Raw genomic sequence first — 20,475 nt, forward strand, 5'->3', positions numbered from 1 at the left:
GAGACGTGACAAAGCCCCTCAAAACTTTGAAGTGGCAGGTCTGTACAAGAGGTTTTAAGAACAAATTCTAAGCAGGGTAAAAGTGGAAGACACATTTTTAAGGAAATGTGAAGCTTTCAATAATTGGAAGGATACGGTTACTTTTCTGAAGAGGCCTACCTCTCAAGGGTAAAAAACAGTAATGGTGACAGACAGGATTAAATAGTAAAAAAAAAAAAAAAAAGAAAGAAAACCAAAAAAAATAAAAAAGTAACCCTTTGTTGACTGAATTTAGGAATTCCATCTTAAACTAAACTAAAGAGAGTAGCATAATCTCGCAACTATTAGTAAAGTACTTAGTTAAATTAAAACCTTTCTGCAGCAGAGAAAATAATTCCAAGATGCATACTGTTAGAAATAATTGACAGCCATGTAGGAAAGTTTTCTTTCTCACTGGAGTTTACAACGGAAAATTCGATACCTTATTTTTTTCAAGAATTACTATAGATCGGACTTTTGTCTGTAGAATTACCTGTTATTTACACAGTGACTGCATCATTATGCAAGACAGAACTCCGCTGTGATACAGGAACACAGCTAAGAGCTTGTAGCTGTAGTTTTTCCAGTGATGTCCATTAGTTTCACATTTATACAGACATTTTAAAAAAAGAAAATTTCATCATTTTTGCCTGCTTGTCTTTCCCTCTTAAATTGTGGTGGTGGAGCTGGCAAACTTGACTGGACAAGGACGTATAGGATTAACTATACTGTGGGTTTAACACGGATGTTGTACCACAGCTATGGATGAGCGGAGGAGGATTAACCTCATTCGCAAAGATGTTAGGCAGAGTTATTTAAAGACCTTTCTTTAATGATGTCATTCTTGAACTATATATCAATGTTACAATGCCCTGAATACCAAATGTAGTATTTATCTGAACAGTAAATAAATAACTCGCAAGTTAAAGTTTTGTGAATAGGACCCATATTGTCATACCCTGGATTACATCATGGGTTCCATCCACATGGACGTTTGAGCCTTTTCAGGTTTTAGGGCCATATTCAACAATCATTTACCACAGTAGTAAATTAAAAACCACCTGCTAATACTGAGTAGCAAGAGAAAACTATGTATGACATAAATTAACCCCCTGAATTATTCATTTGAAGATATTTGATGTCAGCTTTTTTTGGTACTTTATAGAGAACAACTGATGCTAATTTCAGATGTTTAATGTTTAATGCCCTGTTGAGAGAGATCATGCATGTGTTGCTATATGGCCAAACCGTTCTGTGAGACTGCATGTCAAATCAGGGGTGTGGTGTGCAGCAGTGTGTAGAATGAGGGGAAAAAAAAAGATCCTATTAATTTTATTGAACTTCTATTAAGTAGAACTTAAATATTGTCATCTTGATTCTTTTCCTTTTTGAAAGCACTCCATCTAATAGACAGAACACTTACAATGTAAGTACAAAGTACACGTGACTCTGAATGTCACTAATAAAGATATCTATCACCAACCTGGCTATAAACTGTCTGGAAATGAGCAATGTATGCTCAATTTTAACTATAGAATGGACTTTGTACATGTGCAAAATACATTCAGTGGACTATAGACCTAATTATATAACCCCTAAATATTTGCTATGAGCTATTTTTTATATACTGTAAATGTCATATCTCATTATGGGGAAAACATGTACTTTTTTCATTGTCATGCAGGTTTAAAGTTAATAAAAAAAACATTTAAAACGTTTTGGTTTGCTTAATCAGTGTTTCCTAACTATATGTAGTGTTCTGTATTTGTAGAATTGAAACAGTACCAGCAGTTTTTTTTTTGTTTATAAAATCTGTGTTTCACAAAGCAAAACATTTTCTAATTGTTGTAATAATTAATTAACTTTTCCCTTGGATTTGCCACAAAATACTCTTATTATGCATTGCTTTCTGTTCAAGCACTAATGCGTAAAGGAGATTTTCACACTTTAGTTCCTGTTCTGGTCAGGATGGTGAAAAAAGATCCTGCCACACCCCACATCTGTCTGGAACTAACCTGCATTTTGAAAAAGAGGTCTTCAGTATTCAAATCATATCTTTAAGCTTGATGGCAATTTCAAGAATGGAGTTGTATCCCTATTTTATAGAACCATATGCTTGCTTCCAAGCACCCTCTTCCTCTTTGCAAATTACTTTTTCTCTTGCTACTCTTTCAGGTCATCTGCAGTAGTGTGCTGTACTCACTATGCTGCTTTGACATTGAATTTGAATGTTATGTATCTGTGTTCTGACTAGACTATGTACTATTTAACTATGTAGATTTAAATATAATTTGAATATAGGCCCTGAGGATCTCAGATCTGAGAATGGAGTGCATGATGACATCATTTTCTAGTAATACAGAACCCAGGCTTGCAGAAACCCCTTGACGATTTATCCCGTCAAGCAAAAACATTTGATCTGTAGCCTAGAAAATAACAGCTTTAAATCTGTCTTGAATTCACGTGGTCATGCCTTTTTCAGGATGTTTATTTGAACAGTGTCAACCTTTTACTCAGTATTTGAGAAAGGGGGCGGCATGGTGGCACGGTGCTGCCTCACAGCTCCAGGGTCCTGGGTTCGATTCTGGCCTCAGCGGTCTGTCTGTGTGGAGTTTGCATGTTCTCCCCGTGTTCAGGTGGGTTTTCTCCAGGTACTCTTGTTTCTTCCCAGAGTCCAAAGACATGCTGGCTAGGTGGATTGATTACAGATAATGGATGGATTTGAGAAAGGTGTTCCTATCTGGAGGTGTGGCAGGATTTTATTTCGCCATCCTGACCAGAAGAGGAACTAAAATGTCAACATCTCCTTTATGCATTACTGCTCAAACAGAAAGCAATGACTAGTAAAAGTATTCTGGGGGAATTCCAAGGGAAAAGATATAAACAAATGACAGTAATCCTGAAACATCTATTTAATCTATTCATGTTATGCTCCTATAGTGACTTGTTCACATTTATTGAGACTATGGAGCAGAAAGCATTTTGTATTTTGGTGCTTGGAATTACCCTGGTGATAACTTCTAGCATGTATTCACATATAATAGCTTGGCACTGATAGGTACATTATACTTCAATAGGGTTGCACATCTGATTATTTAACTGTATTTTAGTATGCTTAGAATCACCCACCTTCTCTAGTCAGAGGGTTTTTAAATGATGGGATACACCTGTATAAAACAGGTACATGTAATTACTCTCTTACTTAAGGTTAGTATTCTGGATCTCATGTGCATGTCTATTATGGTTTGTATGTTTGCAATTAGTAATAAAAAATCCTTGCTGTTTAGTATGAGTGAGAGCCGCTAAATGTTGCTTAACTTCGCAAGCACGATTTTGGTATTCTGTTGTCATTAAGATCCTATCTACTGTACTCTTCTAGGCTTTAACATATGAGTATGTCATCTTTAAGAGAGGCAAGACATGGTAGAGCATAGAAAAAGCAGATAAGAAAAGCTGAAGATCTTAATCTTAGCAGAGCTTAATTTGTTTTTAACGAGCATTGAATTTGGGTATTACAAAAATACACTTAGGGAAAAACAGAAGCAGATGCCAGCAAGACACAAAATTGTGCTCTATTGGGATTTCAATGGCAAGTAAGGCCTCACAATGAAGAAGCCCAGTTTATCATTAGTGGACTCTGATTTCTGCCAGTAATTTGCTCCTGTAAGGCAGAAATTTGTATTTCCAGCATTAATCATGGGAAAGGGCATTTTGTGGTGGTATGCTTTTTGTATAGCAACACGGCTGCAAAAATAAATGTGTGATTTTGGCAAATTAAATAATCTTGCCGTGGCGTGCCAAAGTTTTTCTCTGATTGTTTATCAAGGTATTGCAGAATAATAAAGTCAGTACCAGATATTATTCATCACCTAGATATAACGCACTGAATAATACTGTACCTAAAGGGGCCTTATTGATGTAAAGGACAAGACTTAATAAGAAAAGCATTTTATGAAGCCTGTTAACTACTTTGTCTTGGAGACAGTGATACTAGGCATGCAGTGCAAGGAGAAAACACAACTGGTGAAGTATATCAATACTTTTAATGAGATTGAGGTAATAGAGGTTTGTAACAGAAGAATTGCAGTGCAGAGTGTTTGATATAGTAGAGAGGGAAACAGCTGATGATTTGATGCTGTGTTGCCCAAGGTAGTATTAGTCTATGTAATGGTGCTTAGGGAACTTGGTGTTTTGCTGCCAATTGGAGAATGGGGGAATAATGAAAAAAATATGTAAAAAGTCTTTGCACATAGAGAGCTTGAGTAGAAATTGCATGCTGCGCTTCCTGTAATTAATATTAAGAATTCATTATGAGACAAATTTCCAAATGGGTAATCCATCAACAAGTCTGTCATTACCAGTTATTGGTGTCCAAAACCTGTTTGGACATTGCTTTGAAAATGCAGCCTGCTGTACAGTAAGTGATTAAACTAAAGCTCTCAGGTTTAGGAAAGCAGATCTGAATTAAGATCTCTACTGGCTTAGTGCACGATTCTGGCTTTAGACCATTGCATCCTCATTTATAATTTATCAGTGAAAGGTGTGACTAGAAAACTTGTTTTGTGAACACAAAACACTTCTATTGAGCTTCTTGTTTCCACAGATCCCTGAAATCCCAAGCAATGAACCAGTTCTCCATTTTGTTAGGGCGGGTTAGAGGGCGTAACTCAGTTATTATGAAACATCTGAACCCCCCCCCCCCCCCCCCCACCTGTGAAATTCAGTGAGATCGCTGAGATTCACCAGGAAAGTAATGTAACTTTCACATTATTTGACACAGCAGCAGACCACAACACTTGTTGCAGCATTGCAGTCCCACAGAGCTACATGCTGTTGTGAAGGGAATTTACTTTGATGACGTACCATTACAACCCTGCCGTGACCTTTCCCCCTGGGACTATTGCCCCACAAAATCAATAGTGGTCTAAAGCACCAAGCTAACCTAAGTCGGTATTATGGTAAGGTACTACTGTACCCCACTATTGAATAAAATTAATAAATTGTATGCGATGCTTTTAAAGACAAAATGTAATCTTTGTGTAGGTTATGCAAGAACTGTTCTGATCAGATTCATTTGTCTGTTCTTTTTTGCAATCCAAATAAAGGCCCAGAGTCTTCAAGCCACTGAGCTTCCGGTACTAACATGAAGCTTTATGGTTTTCGAAAGGAATTATTTTGCTGCATGAAATGTTTTCTGAATTGAATAAATGTCTGCATGACAGCCAGGATTCACACAAATATGCCTTGGAGTGCTGTCTGCTCTTTGAAATCTGATGTCTTGCTTTGACCGCAGAGACACATTTTAAACGGCAGCAAAGGATCAAAGGTCTTTGTGTTAACATTTTTATTTTGTCATATGTTGCTGGAACAATAGCGCATTCTTACTTTTAACCAGAGATCTATAGAGATGGCAAATGCTTGCCTTACTGGGCGTGGCTTCCTCAGCTAGGTGTTGCATGGTGTGATTTTCTGTTTTTGTAAAACATCTCATCAGGGCATTGGGGATTAATCGTCATTGGCATTACAAGGAAGTGCCAGTTCTTGTTCTGATCTAATTACTCAGAAGTGTTTTTCTTATTCCAAATCACATTGTAAAATCTTTATTTTTTTTTATATGCTGTGAAAATGTTCTTTACGTATAACAGTTTAATCTGCCCATGCTGACAGGACAGGTTGGCACTGCTTTGTACATGTGTTTGATTCAGGGGTGTCAGGGTCTGTACGTGCTAAAGCTGTTTCAGATGCAAATGTTTGCTATTTTTAACATGGAACTGTGTAGGGGAATAGAGAGTACTTGTTGAATAATGGCATAGGCCCCAGACAGAATTCTTAGCAAAAGATGGTCTTTAGCAAATTATTATAATCTTACATATTATGAGCTCTTAAAAAGTAGAACATTGTGTTGAATTGTGAGCTGTGTAGGCCAATGAATTTACTGAGCAAAATGCATATGGATGTTGGAAAGACAAATTCAAGTTGTTGAAGGATATAGTATTGTTGTTCAAGGGTCTGTCCAACCAAAAGATCAATGATGGGGCTTTTTTATTGAACAAATTTGGTATTGGGCATCAAGAGTTTTTTTCAACATGAACAAACATGAGTGAGTATCACATCTTTTATACACGGGTTAATAGATTCAATAGGTTTTGAATGGCAACAGCCACATCAAGGTGTCACAAAGGTCCATGTGGGACTCAAACAACCGACAGATGTGTCTTCAAGACATAGCCTGTAGCCCCTTACTTGACGATTTCTTTAGATGCCAGTCTAAAGTTCCACAGAGAAAAAGAAAAACAAATGGCGTAACCTTGGGGCTGTTTTTCCAACCAAAAGCCCTGCTGATAAATGTGGTGTGTTGCTTGGGGTTTATTAGGAATGTACTATGATTTAAAATGTATTGTTTGTTTATTTAAATGGGTGATTTAATGTGTTGTATGATTTAAATGTATTTTGTGTTTATTTAAAAAAAAAAAAAACAATGTTTTCTTTGTTATTGTTTGGCAGCATGGATGGGGTTATAGTCCCATCCCACTAAAACCCTGTGCAGAATGTGGCCATCTCCGAATTAACGATATATACACCACGTGTATATAAACCCTGTATGTTTGTGTTTGGATAGTTTTTTTAGTGGAGAGTGCGGGTCATTCTTTATCAATTAATTGTTCTTTTGTCCCTGCACCTCCACGTGAAACAAAATAACTATCTGGATGTAGCGGACCCTTTCTCTTTGCACTAGATTTAGTCCAAAGAAGTCAGATCTGTAGAGTTTGTCTGCAGAAAAAATCATTCTGATAATGTCATGAAAAACTGGAACAGGGTTTATCTTCCCCAAAGAACAAAACTAAAAGAATATCTCGTGATCCTGGGGTTGACCAGCACTAAAACACAGCAGGAAACAAAACAAGGTACTTCATAGGGATTACAACTGTGGTTATAATCCTTTTGCAGGAAGTATCCTGAAGAGCAGCCAGTGTGAGTTAGAGAGTCGAGACATCAATTAGATAGAGAGGGAAGTCTGGGCTTCACAGGAGACATCCAAAACTACACTCACAAAACTTTCCCAAGTAACACGACTGGAAAAGAACCTGAGCAGGGGGCTGTGGAGTAAAACAAATGGTGTGGCAATTAAAAAAATGATTTCTCACAACAGAATAAGTTACTAGGGGATGCCATTTAAGTAGTGTATATTGATTCAATGTGTTTCTGGAGCAAGGAGGGTGATTTCTTGAATTCTTATAAAAGCGTAAAAATGTGTCTTGTGCAAGAAAGTAAAAAACGTTCCTTGTTTACATCTACAGTAAAAATATGCATTAAAATCCGGACTTCCTACCAATATGAATTTCAATAAAGCCAGGGATGTGCCCTGTCTGTGGTACAAACTATTTAAAAAAAAAAAAAAGAGATACTGGGTCAGGCAGGGCTGTATACCCAGTTTGTTCTCTACTTATAAAACAGATAGGTCCCTGCTTAAACAGAATAATACATTAGTCTGTATTTGATACAGAGAGCTCTACTGCAGAGGCAGAATTATCACTTAACATGTTTAAAATTAAAAAAGGTAACTACAATAAGGTTCTGAAAGTCCACTCATAGTAACAGATGCAGTGCACTATAGGTAAGTAAACAGATGGTGATATCATGTAACTCCTTGACTCCCCAGAGAACTGGCATTAACAACTGATGTGATTGTCACTACAGCCTGTATGTTGGCTGTTTGATATAAGGTGTGTCAGCGTTATTTAATCCTTTGTTTGGTCAACAGAGCACTATCATCTCATCGGTTTTGTTCTTTGACCTTGACACAAAGAATTTGAGTTTTAACAATGTTTGGTCTTGACATAAAACCCAGTCGCTCTGCTCTACGTCCTTATACTGTCCCCACACTTGTACAGTAGTGTGTATCATCAGGTGTAATTTGAAAAATAAATCCCTCATTTCTCATTCATAAAAATGTTTCCATTAATTTTGCATGTCTTCAGATTTAGACATAATTCTTCTAATAGTAACGCAACACTAATTCAAGTGTTCGGGTGTACTGCTTACACTTAATACATACTATAGTTGTGAGAAAGTTCAGCTGTTTGCATAGTCCATCCGAGTGTATTTATGTGTATTCAACACAAACATAATTTCAATTAATGTTAACTGCCCATTTAATACAAATTGTACATGTTTTATCCATATTCAAAGGAATGTTTGTATAAATGCACAAATTAATATTATGATTGTTGACCGCATGAGATGTTTTCACATTGGGCCTTTTGTTATTTGAAACTGATTTGTGTTAATGAATATTCATGTGTTGAAGGGCACTGCTTGCATTTTAAAATCTCCCTTTGTTTAGTCAGTTTCTCAAACACATTGAGCATATTGGACACCATGCATCACTGTGGCATCCTCCCTTGTAAACATTTTTGTTTGTCTTTGCTGCAGTTCACTGAGATGTTCCAGGACCAGGCGCATGGGAAGTTGAATAGGAGCCCCTCACAAGCACAGCTGCTGGAGTGACTGCCAGGACTGCATGTTGAAGGGAGTTCTCTGCACCTGTAAACCCCCTCTCTCTCCCAGCCCCCTCCCCTCCTTCAGCCAGCCCTTTTTTTGGTGGGCAATAAAATGCATGTTATGAATTGCCTGTCTTTGGTCAATGATAAAGAACACCAGGATGAAGAATCTGCTGCAACTGGATTGATGCCTGGGCACCTGCCTGCATCCACCCCTGTCTCTGAGAGTTCCCCAGAAGGCCCACCTCCTCCTCCTCCTCCTCCTCCTCCTCCTCCTCCTGTTCTTGTACCTCCCCCTCCTCCACCACCGCCTCCCCCAGGGGTCCCCCCTCCGCCCCCACCCCCTCCCCCGGGTCAGGGGAACAACACTCAGGGCAATCATAAGAAGAAACGTGTCCGGAGCTTCTTCTGGAAGACCATCCCCGAAGAGCAGGTCCGCGGCAAACCCAACATCTGGACGCTGGCAGCTCGGCGGCACACCTACCAGATTGACGCCAAGACCGTGGAGGAGCTGTTCGGCCAGCAGGATGAAGCCAGATCCACAGCCGCTGCCGGCGGACAGAATGCCAGAGGCTCTCGGGCTTCATTTACGGAAACAAAGGAAGAGGTGAGAGGAATCAGGGTGTTGTCATTGAAAAACACAAAGTTGTGCATTTATGGAATAGGTTACTGGGTGAGGCAGTTACATATCAAAATTAGGAACATTCAAAAAATGTTTTGATGGTGTGCTACCGTAGGACGAGCCTCTAAACTAGTTCATAAAATGCTGATGTTATTGTGTTTAGACATTGAGAATGGGGAAGTTATTTATTTTTCCCCTCAATGTATTTTGAGAGGATAAATGCAGATCTTCCCAGACAGCCTTCTAGCAACCATGTAAACGAAACCTTGTAATTATCTGTAGTACTTTCGTTCGAGGTGATGTTTTTCCCACCTTTAGCATGTTCTCGTGTTTCTGTTGCTCTTGAGTCAGAGTCAGATGTACTTTTTATATTTTTCCACTTGATGTAATGCCAGAGGGGACGTAAGTAATTCAGAAGTGATCGGCGATACCTAGATCGTATTCATATGTGTGACAGTGGTGGAAATGGGGCACTATTAATCCCTTCATACCCAGGAATGTGGAAGGGAGATTTTCTGCTTCCTGTAACATTTTTGAAGACAAATGGAAAGCTTAGTCTTCAAAATAAAAATGCAAGGGGAGGCGGGGGAATAAAGAGTCTTAGCTGAGATATTTTGGTGTGCGTCCTCTTGTGGGTCTTTCCATTGTTAACATTCAGGTGTGCATGACTTTACTAACTACTGTGAAAACCGTCTCAGCCCTGGCAGCACAGCAGCAATCTCTACCCTCTTGGACTCATTCCCAGAAAACAAGCATCAAAATAAAACTGCATATAAACTGCAGGCAGATTTAATCTCCTCAGGTCCTCACTTATGAAAGTAAAAAGAAACACAACAGTGTCCCTGGTTTCTGGGCGAAGAGCCATATATTCATTGGTAATAAAAAAAAAAAAAAAAACACTAGATGTCCTACAATACAAATACAGTGGTGCGCAAACGCCAGCTAAAACAGATCTGTGACTGGTGTACCTGCACATAGATTAATGCGAGGTCATGGTTCTAATCACTGGATTGGATGGCAGTTAGTTGTAAATTAGTTGGCGGGTCTTAATAAAGCTTTCTTTTTCCTGCTGGTTTTCTGTGTAAAAAGCACAGCCTTTTAAAAAATGTTAGAAGAGTTGTTACAGGTTGTGCTTTATATACAAGGCACGCAGTATGCTTTTTGCCCCCCTCATAAATATAACTTAGTACAAGAAAACATACTATGGAAAGAGGTCTGTGATTGATGCTGGTTTACCGGTTTTAATACAGCTGTGTTATTTAGGCCCACAAGTCAATTTATTACAGGGGTATGCCTGAGCACTTTATGGAACAAGTCAATGCAAACTCCAGAGTCCCTGCAAGTAATCAACTGAAGAAACCAGTATGGGTTTAGCAACACCCCAGCTACAGCTGCAGGTGTAAAATCAGTATTGTGATGGTATTATTTATGTTGTGGACTAACCCTCATAAAAGGTATTTTGGTATATGGTGTTTTTTGCAGTTTTACCAGGCTTTTCCCATGGTAGTACTATGCATTTATTAATCCTGATGTGTTTAATTGTATGTTTTGCGATACCTAGCAATTCTTCACCACGCTTTCACTGCGCCTTATTACACTTTGCTTTGCTTTTACTATAGTAAACTTTTATAAGGTAGTATCCTCTCAAAAACAGATTGGAACCACCCAGTTTACCACAGTGTAGTCTTTATAAAGAACTGGTGCACCAGATAAGAAACAAAGCCAATGATGTAATATATGTATTCTCAGGCCTGCTAATGGAACCAGGTGGAGACAGTTTCCTTTACAAGGACAGAGAATAACAGGCCACTCCTACTGCAAATAGCAGTCCCGTTCCCAGAATACACAGAGAGATGTCCTGATATTGTTATGAGCAAAGAAATTGTGTTGCCAGTGGGATGGGTTAAATCCCCTACAGCCATATTTGGCCCCTTCTCATATTCCCTCACTCTCTGTACAGAAAGCCCGAAAAAACAAACAGCACCAGCATTTGTATGATATTTACATAGGTTGAAAAACTGAGGTTGAAAGTCGTGTTGTCTTATTCAGCGTGCTCAGACTTATGCGGTTCTATCAGTTTACTAATGACCAGAATTAATTTCCAGTCCCTGTTTTTTTTTTATATTGGCTTGGTTCAGATCACATTTACAATGACTGATAATACGCTTGATTATGAACGCAACATAAACCTAGAGCAATGTTAACAACTTATATGAAGATTACTTAAATAAAATAATAAAAGTCTTAAGTCAAGCCAAGTTTGGTTGACCTATTTGAGTTTTTTTCTCAGGTTTTGGTTAATCTCCTGGGACACAAAGCTTGTCACGTAACAGTATTTAACTGAATTATATCAAGTAAAGTGAACTCAAATTGATATAATGCCCTCTAATTAGTTCTGAAACCAAAATAATTGGGTCACTTCAATTTTTGAGAATTGAGTATAGGTCTACAGCAACTGTGTAGCTCTATAATATACAGTAACAGTAAACGCATGATATGGAATTCCTTTGTCATGAACAGCACAATAGATCTGTGTATCATCTTTCCTCCTGTGATCTAATGAAGCATTAATAATAAAGAGTAGCTCCTCTCCCAACAAAGATAGCTGCAAGAAGGGCAGCCTCATTGGACAGCCTCATTGAGAACAAGCAATATTTATTTATTTATTTAAAGGATCACTTTATTTACAGTATACTGTAGTTTAAATGTCTCATACCTACCGGTAATCATTTCAGTACAAAATAAATAAATGAAAAATAAATGTTTACATGTTTACTAAATCATAAAAACATAAAAATACTACAACAGTGCAAACAGCAAGCTTTGCATGTTTTTAAAGCACAACGCTGGCAGTTATGAGCCTTTGTAGCCTGCAAAACCCAAGTGAAACATCTAACAAGTTTTTGGGGATCAGCTTGTGGCACACTTAATACGTTTGATTCCATTTTGATCGCTGCATTCTCAGTACACCCTGTATCGTGGCATTAATATTGCTCTGGTTTCATTTCATCTAATTTCTGTTCCCCTTTAATTTACAGGTCAGTATTCTGGACTCCAAGAGAAGTATGAATGTGGGCATATTTCTCAAACAATTCAAAAAGTAAGTATATTAAAATCAATCTCATATTTGAATGAGAAAATATGAATAATAAAGATCCAACTTAGTGAGTTCAACTTTTTATTAAATAGATACTATTGAGCAGGTTTAATAGAGGTGATAAGTGGTATTTTCGAAATGAGTGAATAAGAGTAGCATTTATCAATTTGATCAAGCTTAATAACTATGGACCATTATTTTACATGTCCAACACAGCCCATGTTTTCAACAATAAAACAGTCAATCTCAATTGTTCAGTATTTGCTTTTGCCAGCCCATGTTTTTCTAGTACAGTAGTGTGCGTTTAATTATTTCATAACAACTGTATGTTCAGCAAACTGATAGACCTGGGTGTGGAACAGCAGCTGACCTGAGAGCCCTGTCCCATCAGCTCTGAGTTTGATCACTAGTTAGATTAGATCTCCCTTGGTGGTCTGGAATCAGGCTGCCATGCTGCAGGATGACACCAGCTGAATAATTTACTATTGAACAGCTAAGCATAAATGTGCTCTCCATCCTATTTATATTTTAGACGTGATGCTTTCCTTAAGTTGATTAGTTCAGATACATAAAGCTCTGGTTATATCTGTGTTTCTAATCCAGTGAACGCCAGTATGATTCTTTTACAAAAGTCATCAGGAAACCTGGCGTTTAAGCCAAATGAACAGCACATGATTTATCACCGTTGCCACTGCTTTTGATTGATTACACAAATGCAATGTATTGTAATGATTTCCAGACATTCTTTGATGTTCATTTAAATAGACTTGTCCTTTTTAATTCCTATTTGACTAAGGGGTTGATTTGATCAACCTGCACCCTCCTGGGATGAGTCACAAGTGGATTTGTAGAGCATTTTACAGAACCCCGGATTCCCCCTGAATTGAACCTCTTACATGTGATTGGTTGATGCAATGCAGGTGGGTTATCTGGTAATAAAATGCTCTAAAAACCCCAATGGGGTATAGGTTCAGGAGCAACCACTCCTTAGGGGCATTGCATGTGCAGCAAGTGAGGGATTGGGCCTGGTCAATACCTCCAACATACACCTGATGCTTTGGGGGGTTCATATTTTGGTCCAACCTAGGATAATGGCCAGACATGATGTAGGGTTGCTGTGAATAATAAACCCAGGTTCTCTCTATAATATGGGTATTCCAGCTAACGTCAAACATTCTGGTCTTTTGTTGGTTTTGAATGTTTTCCTTAAATTTGCCTTCAATTAAAAAATAATTCCTAAAGCAAACTTATAGTAGGCTTACAGAAGGATTCTTCACTGTGTTTTTGATACATTTATCATCAATGCAATTATAATCTCATTGCTTATTAGAGCCTTTCTGTAGCGTCTTTACAGGGGAATTTTGACTAGGACTGTCTTGTTTCAAATGCAAATAGCCTGCTTATATACGTGAGTTTAGGAAAGAATTTAATCTCCCACGGCCTCCTTGAAAAAATAATATTTTATTTACTCATTTAACATATTTATGGGATTAGCTCACAGGGATGTTTTTGTGAGCAAGTTCACCTGCAAAAACAAAATGTAAATGCTTTGTTTTTGATTAAAACCCTCATATACACATACAGTACTTAGTGAACCTCCCAATCACTGTCAGAACCTGTATGGATTTGATTCCAGCATTCAGTCCAGGTTCTGACAGGACAATATATCGACAGAGTCATGGATGAGTAAGGCTGTGTCGAGAGGTTTTCTGCTGGGTAAAATGATAAAGAATTGATAAAGTACGAGTGTGTGTGGAGTAAACATTTATTTTTCATATCTGAAGATATTTTTACAGCGTAGATTCAACATCTCATTTCTACAATTTCTTTTTACCCAGATTCACTGGGTTTAGGAATACTGGTAGTTTAGTTTAGCAAGCCAAAGCAAGAAGCTATTCAGCAAAGGACAGTAGAGGTTAAAGATCAGGAGCCCTACATGAAATGAGCTTCTTATGGTCTCAGAGTAGTTCCAACTTCTTAGTGGACCACATAACAAAATCCACCATCACAATTGACACCAATGGGAAACCTTTGTAGGAGAGACATGATGCTACAGGTTATACAATGTCAATCTCTTTATTGGCTTATAAATAAGAGGCTATTGTTGAATGAAAAAAATACAACTTTTTATATTTAAGAATAATGTATAATAATATTTATTATACACTGAACACCACATGCAGATATGAGATTTGCAGGGTTATTAAAAAAATCTCAGTGAGCGACCTATTACTCTGTAAAGGTGGAACTAACAATGGTAAACACAAACCTTATTTATGTTTTTGTGTTTTAAAGAATTATTTTTTTTTACATATTGGTAGCTAACCCAGTGCATTCCTGGCAGAATTGTGATCAGTATGTTTTAGAGTTTACTATGGTGTCTGTTTGTCAGCCACAGTCTATGTATATGCCTAATGGCTTTCACAGACAGAAAGCCAAGCTTTCAAGCAGGGCGGAATGCCATGGAGAGCAGCAGTTAGAATGAGATGCTTGAGGAAAGGTGCTGTGATGTTTTAGTCCTTAAAATATTGATCATTAGGAAAGAGAAGTGAGATGGGGGGAGGGGTAATCCTTGTCTCACCTGCCATGGCTTTGAACTGTCCTGCCAGAGAGGATTGGATATTTTGACAGCATAATTAAGACATACTGTATCCAGTATTTGGTTATGTATGTAATGTACGATATTCAGTTTATGTTTTAATCTCGACAAACACATTTATTGATAGCTTGAGTATTATTTCAGGATGGAAATAAGACTCATATTGCACAGTAGTTTCACCCATTCCAGATTTTACTATGAGCTTGACTAGCTGCAGTGTATAGGTAACAAGCTCAGGTGTGTCTAATTTAACTCGTAGACAAACCAAGAATGGATTAAACTTTTCTTTTGGCTGTGTGCAATAAATGAAGCCCATTGCACCCCCCATAAGCTTCCCTACCTTTTCACAGATAATCAGCTTTTCAGAGTTTTCTTTAGAAGCTGCCCTGATCGCACAAACAGGACTTTCCTTCTGAAGTAGCTATTGAGTATGGTAAATAGTAATCCAGGTAGGCAGACCCTTTAAGTTTCTCCAATTAGTTGCATTTCCAAATTCCCCTTTTAACATGTTGTAAGGCATCACTTTAAATGGAAAGGAACCTGTTAAAAACGTGTTCATTGCACAATAAAATGTTCTGCCTATTCCATTATTTTCAATCTATGCAGTTTTTCGGTACCGATCAACGGTACTGACAATCTGAATTAGATAGCTGCATTTTACGAAGGCTAATTTATTTACTGATCTTGGCTGGAGTTTAATTTTTTGAGTCAACAGTATAGGCTGATACATGGATGAAGCTGTAAAAAGATTAAATCGTATTCATTTTCTCATCAAACAAAATGTTGTCACTGTTTTACTTACAAAAGGAAAACTATTTAATCGTCCGTAATATAAGCATTAGCGTGTGTAAAATGCACAGAGAAGCTTTCGGATTGCCAGGAGACACTTTCTCATTATCATTGATTTTGTATTGAAAAACTGCAGAGACAAAAGGCAGGAAATTTCATCATACAATTAACATGTTTTTACAGGTTCCTTTCTGTTTTAAGCGATACCTGTTGGCTTAAAACATGTTAAAAAGGTCATTTGGAAATGAAATATTTGGAGAAACTTTAAGGGATCGACCCCACCCCCGCCCAGGGCCGGATTAACGCATAGGCAAACTAGGCATGTGCCTAGGGCCTCAACTCAAGGGGGACCCCAAAATGGTTATGTGTTTTTTTTTTTTTTTTTTTACATACAGTGCCTATAGTAAGTATTCACCCCCCTTGGACGTTTTCACAGTTTGTTGTGTTACAACCTGAAATCTTGATGCATTTAAATAGGATTTTTTTTCCTTTTCCTTTTTTTTCCTTTTGATTTACACAACCTACTCAACACTTTCAATGTCTGAAAAGTCTTCATTAGATAAGTATTTACCCCCTTTGCTATGACACTCCTAAATAAGCTCAGGTGCAACCAATTGCCTTCAGAATTCACATAAGTTAAATGGAGTCCATCTGTGTGCAATAAAAGTGGTTCACATGATTTCAGATTAAATACACCGGTCCCTGTAAGGTCCCACAGTTGGGTAGTGCTTTCAAAGCAAAGATACTACCATGAAGACCAGGGAGCTTTCAAAACAACTCTGGGATAAGGAAAGGCAGAGATCAGGGGAGGGGTATAAAATGATTTCAGAGGCATTGAATATCCCTTGGAGCACAGTCAAGTCGATCATTAAGAAGTGGAAGGTATACGGCACCACCCAGAATCTGCTTAGAGCAGGCTGTCCTCCCAAACTGAGCAGCTGGGTAAGAAGGGCATTGGTCAGAGAGGCCAGCAAGAGGCCAATGACAACTATGAAAGACCTACAGCGTTCCATGGCTGAGATGGAAGAAACTGTCCATGTGTCAACAATAGCTCAGGTACTCCACATATCTGGCCTGTATGGATGAGTGGCAAGAATGAAACAAAAATGTAACTATTTGGCCTAAATGCAAAGCGTTATGTCTGGCGCAAACCCAACACAGCACATCACCCAGGTAACATCTTTCCTACTGAGAAGCATGGTGGTGGCAGCATCATACTATGGGGATGCTTTTCATCGGCAGGGACTGGGAAGCTTGTCAGGGTAGAGGGCAAAATGGATTGAGCTAAATACAGGCAAATCCATGAGGAAAACCTGCTTCAGTCTGCAAAAGACCTAAGACTGGGATGGAGATTCACCTTTCAGCAGGACAATGACCCCAAGCACACAGCCAAAGCGACACAGGAGTGGCTTAAAAACAAGAAAGTGAATGTCCTAGAGTGACCCAGTCAATGCCCGGACTTAAATCCGATTGAGAATCTGTGGCAAGACTTGAAGATTGCTGTCCACCAACGATCCCCTTCCAACTTGACAGAGCTTGAACAATTTTGCCAAGAAGAATGGGCGAATATTGCACGATGCAGATGTGCAAACCTGGTAGAGACTTACCCCAAAAGACTCCCAGCTGTAATTGCTGCCAAAGGTGGTTCTACCAAGTATTGACTCAGGGGGGTGAATACTTATCTAACCAAGACATTTCAGGTTTTTTTTTTTTTTTTTTCATTAACTGTTGTTTCACAATAAAAATTCTCTTGCCTCTTCAAAGTGTTGTGTAAATCAAAGGAAAAAAATCCAATTTAAATGCATCAAGATTTCAGGTTGTAACACAACAAACTGTGAATATGTCCAAGGGGGGTGAATACTTACTATAGGCACTGTATATCGTCTGGCGGCTGGATTATCCATATTATTTATCGTGAAAGATTGTATTTGCTGTGTTAATCAAAGCAGTTGTAAAGTTAGTGTTTGTATATAAAAGTTAACCTAATTAACAGTACCAACTCTTCAAGTCAATCATAACTTAAGTACAGTATGTGTCTGTTCAAGTGCACGAGAGTACATTTTTCAAATTAAATCCTGCTGTTCTAGGTCAAATGAGTCCATCATTGAAGACATTTGCCAGGGAAAAAGCGAGAGGTATGGATCGGAGACCTTGAAAGAGATGGCAAAATTGTTACCTGAGTCAGATGAGGTGAGCAAACGTGACAACAGGCCCAATATCCCTTCTGTTTGCATGATTTCAAAATTTGCACCCATTTTTTGTCTGCATGTTAATGCTTTTTTATTGGGGAGGGGGGGCGGGTTATCCTGTATATTTTGTCATTGTTATAAGAAATGTGAAATAAAAAACAATTACACAAACAATTTGTAGGTTGGAAGCAATCAAATGAATGTTTGGCTATTACCTGCAGCCATGCGAATCAATTATACTAGAAGGATGCTATGGCTGGTCTGTCCATCACACTTTTTATATCTAACAGATTAGGTAATGAAGTTCATTGTCATACAGGCAAACTAAGTGACATGGGAAACCTTTGACCAAAGTGTTCTCACAATAGGAGGAGAACTGGTGATCGACTATGGATAAATGTTTATATGGTTAGGTAACAGCATGGTTCTTTTTGCATTTGAAGTGAATGTGTGAAACACAAATATGTAATGACCACCTTAAAAAAAAGCCTCTCTCAAAGTAGGAGTGACAGCCCGATTTGGATAAAAGTAAAAATGTAGACAAAGAGCTACAGCAATGTAAACTTGCTAAGATTCATCAAGGGCTCCTGTTTCTTGGCAAGCAGACAAGCATGGTGCCATTTAGTACATGTTTTAGCCCTTGAATCAAATACATCCTGATACATGTGTACCTTTATTGGAGACAGCCTTTTGGAGAGTTTACAAACTACCGTTAACAGACAGGACATTGATTTGATAGTTGATTTGTGTTCCGCAGCTGAAGAAACTAAAAGCATTTAAGGGAGATGCAAGCAAACTGCCACATGTGGATTCCTTCATGTACCTTTTAATCCAAGTGCCAAGGTAAGGAGCGTTCTTGGCTGTGGTTAAAACTGACTGGTTTTAAAAGCTTTTCTCTTCAGTACGTTCTTTTTGTTAACTGAGATTTATTTACCTTTCTTCACCAGCTTTGCTCTCCGAATTGACTCCATGGTACTTAAGGAGGAATTCTTTCCTTGCTGCTGCTCTTTGAACAATGAGATTGGAGTAATACGCATTGCTACAAAGGGTACTTAAAGCATGTTTTATACACTTGTGACTGGTCTTTTGGAAATATCTGATTGGATAATGAACGTTCAGATTTGAACAGTAAGGATATGACTTTTTTAGTATTTTTCTTTTGTTAAGCCATTTTAATAACACTGTTTGGTTGTCAGGTTGTCCTTAAATAATTACAAAAATAATAGATAATAATAGAGTGTACATCTAGAATGGCAATGTAATAGATATATTATATGTTGCCATTACCCCATTTACCTCTGAAATAAACCATTTAATTTGAGAACTTAGTGTGAGTGACTGTTACTTGGCTATCTGTACAAGAGAGGGCTGACCCCAGAAGACCATTAAAACTTTCAGTTCCTGATACATTTTAAATAAATGTTGTTTAATTATTTTAATTGCTTTCTGCAGAACTGATGTCATGTGAGGAGCTACATGCCATTTTACATTTGGTCCTCCAAGCAGGAAACATCATGAATGCAGTAAGTGCTAATTAACCTGCTTCATATAAGTCTTTGATAATGTGTGCTGCTGTCATTGCGTTCCACTTACCGTTCAGTCCTTTTCAGGGAGGCTATGCCGGCAACGCTGTGGGCTTCAAGCTCTCATCCTTACTGAAGCTCGCGGATACGAAAGCGAACAAGCCTGGGATGAATCTGCTGCACTTCGTCGCTCTGGTATGTTGGCTTTTTTTGTGAGGACACACATGCACTGACCATGCAGTAGAGCAGAGCTGGTGACTAAACACTGGGGTAGTTCGTACTGTAGGTGTACCCTTTCTGCCAGCCTTAATTAGGTCCCTTGGAGGCATTCCTGGTTAAGTTTAATATTTCTTTGAACATGAATGTTGTTTTTACATACAATATACAGTACATATTCTAAAATCTTGCCTAGTTGATATCACCACTTTCTGATAAATCATTGCAGTACTGTAGTCAGATTTTATTTTCTTTTATATTACACATTTTAGGTCTCTATTCTTGTACAACATGTGAAACTTACTTATTACATATGATTAGTAACATATGTTTTTGCCTGTTCTTAATGTAGGCTGGAAGATAGATTAGGATGCCGTGATTTGAATTTCAAGCTTGACTGCGTTTTTATCTTTCTATCTATCAATGCCCAGTTTTGTCTGCAAAGTGTCTAATGTTCTATACACAGATGCATATTTCTGCAGTCAAGCCAGCAGCCCCCTCGCATGGGCACATAGACATAAAATGATGAAATAAATTCAATAATGAATGACTTCATTCATTCATTCATTCATTCATTCATTCATTCATTCATTTATATACAACATTTGTGTTTGGTTTAACAGGAGGCCCAAAAGAAAGATGAGACCCTCTTGAAGTTTTCTGAAAAGCTGCAGCATGTTCAGAGCGCAGCCAGGTAGAGCTTTTCACCTTTAAGAACACACTGTGGCACTGCGTACTAAATCTAAATCGGACAGGCTGGCCCTGTGACTGACCCTTCTGTCTTTGTAACAACCCCACTGATTTGCCTACTCTGAGTATTTATCTTAACATATCTGTAAGGGCCAGTTTTTCAGGCACCTGCAATATGTAAAGCATTCTTTTGTGTAAAAAGTCTGAAGGCTGACCTTCCAATTCTTTAGC

General features: G+C 38.2%; 1 protein-coding gene across 3 annotated transcripts in view; it reads left to right on the top strand.

Annotated features, from left to right (window-relative positions):
* Positions 1-20,475, top strand: part of LOC117421482 (FH2 domain-containing protein 1-like) — a 43,329-nt gene that overhangs the window by 18,658 nt on the left and 4,196 nt on the right. For all 3 annotated transcript variants that reach the window (XM_059028894.1, XM_059028891.1, XM_034035950.3), the window contains exons 2-9: positions 8,452-9,126; positions 12,180-12,241; positions 17,714-17,816; positions 18,573-18,658; positions 18,763-18,863; positions 19,268-19,338; positions 19,426-19,533; positions 20,178-20,248. In XM_059028894.1, coding sequence (XP_058884877.1) covers positions 8,632-9,126; positions 12,180-12,241; positions 17,714-17,816; positions 18,573-18,658; positions 18,763-18,863; positions 19,268-19,338; positions 19,426-19,533; positions 20,178-20,248 — 1,097 coding nt within the window. In that variant the 5' untranslated portion in view covers positions 8,452-8,631. The remainder of the gene's footprint in view (positions 1-8,451; positions 9,127-12,179; positions 12,242-17,713; positions 17,817-18,572; positions 18,659-18,762; positions 18,864-19,267; positions 19,339-19,425; positions 19,534-20,177; positions 20,249-20,475) is intronic.

Source organism: Acipenser ruthenus, chromosome 1 (genome assembly GCF_902713425.1).
Source record: "Acipenser ruthenus chromosome 1, fAciRut3.2 maternal haplotype, whole genome shotgun sequence".
NCBI lineage: Eukaryota > Metazoa > Chordata > Actinopteri > Acipenseriformes > Acipenseridae > Acipenser > Acipenser ruthenus.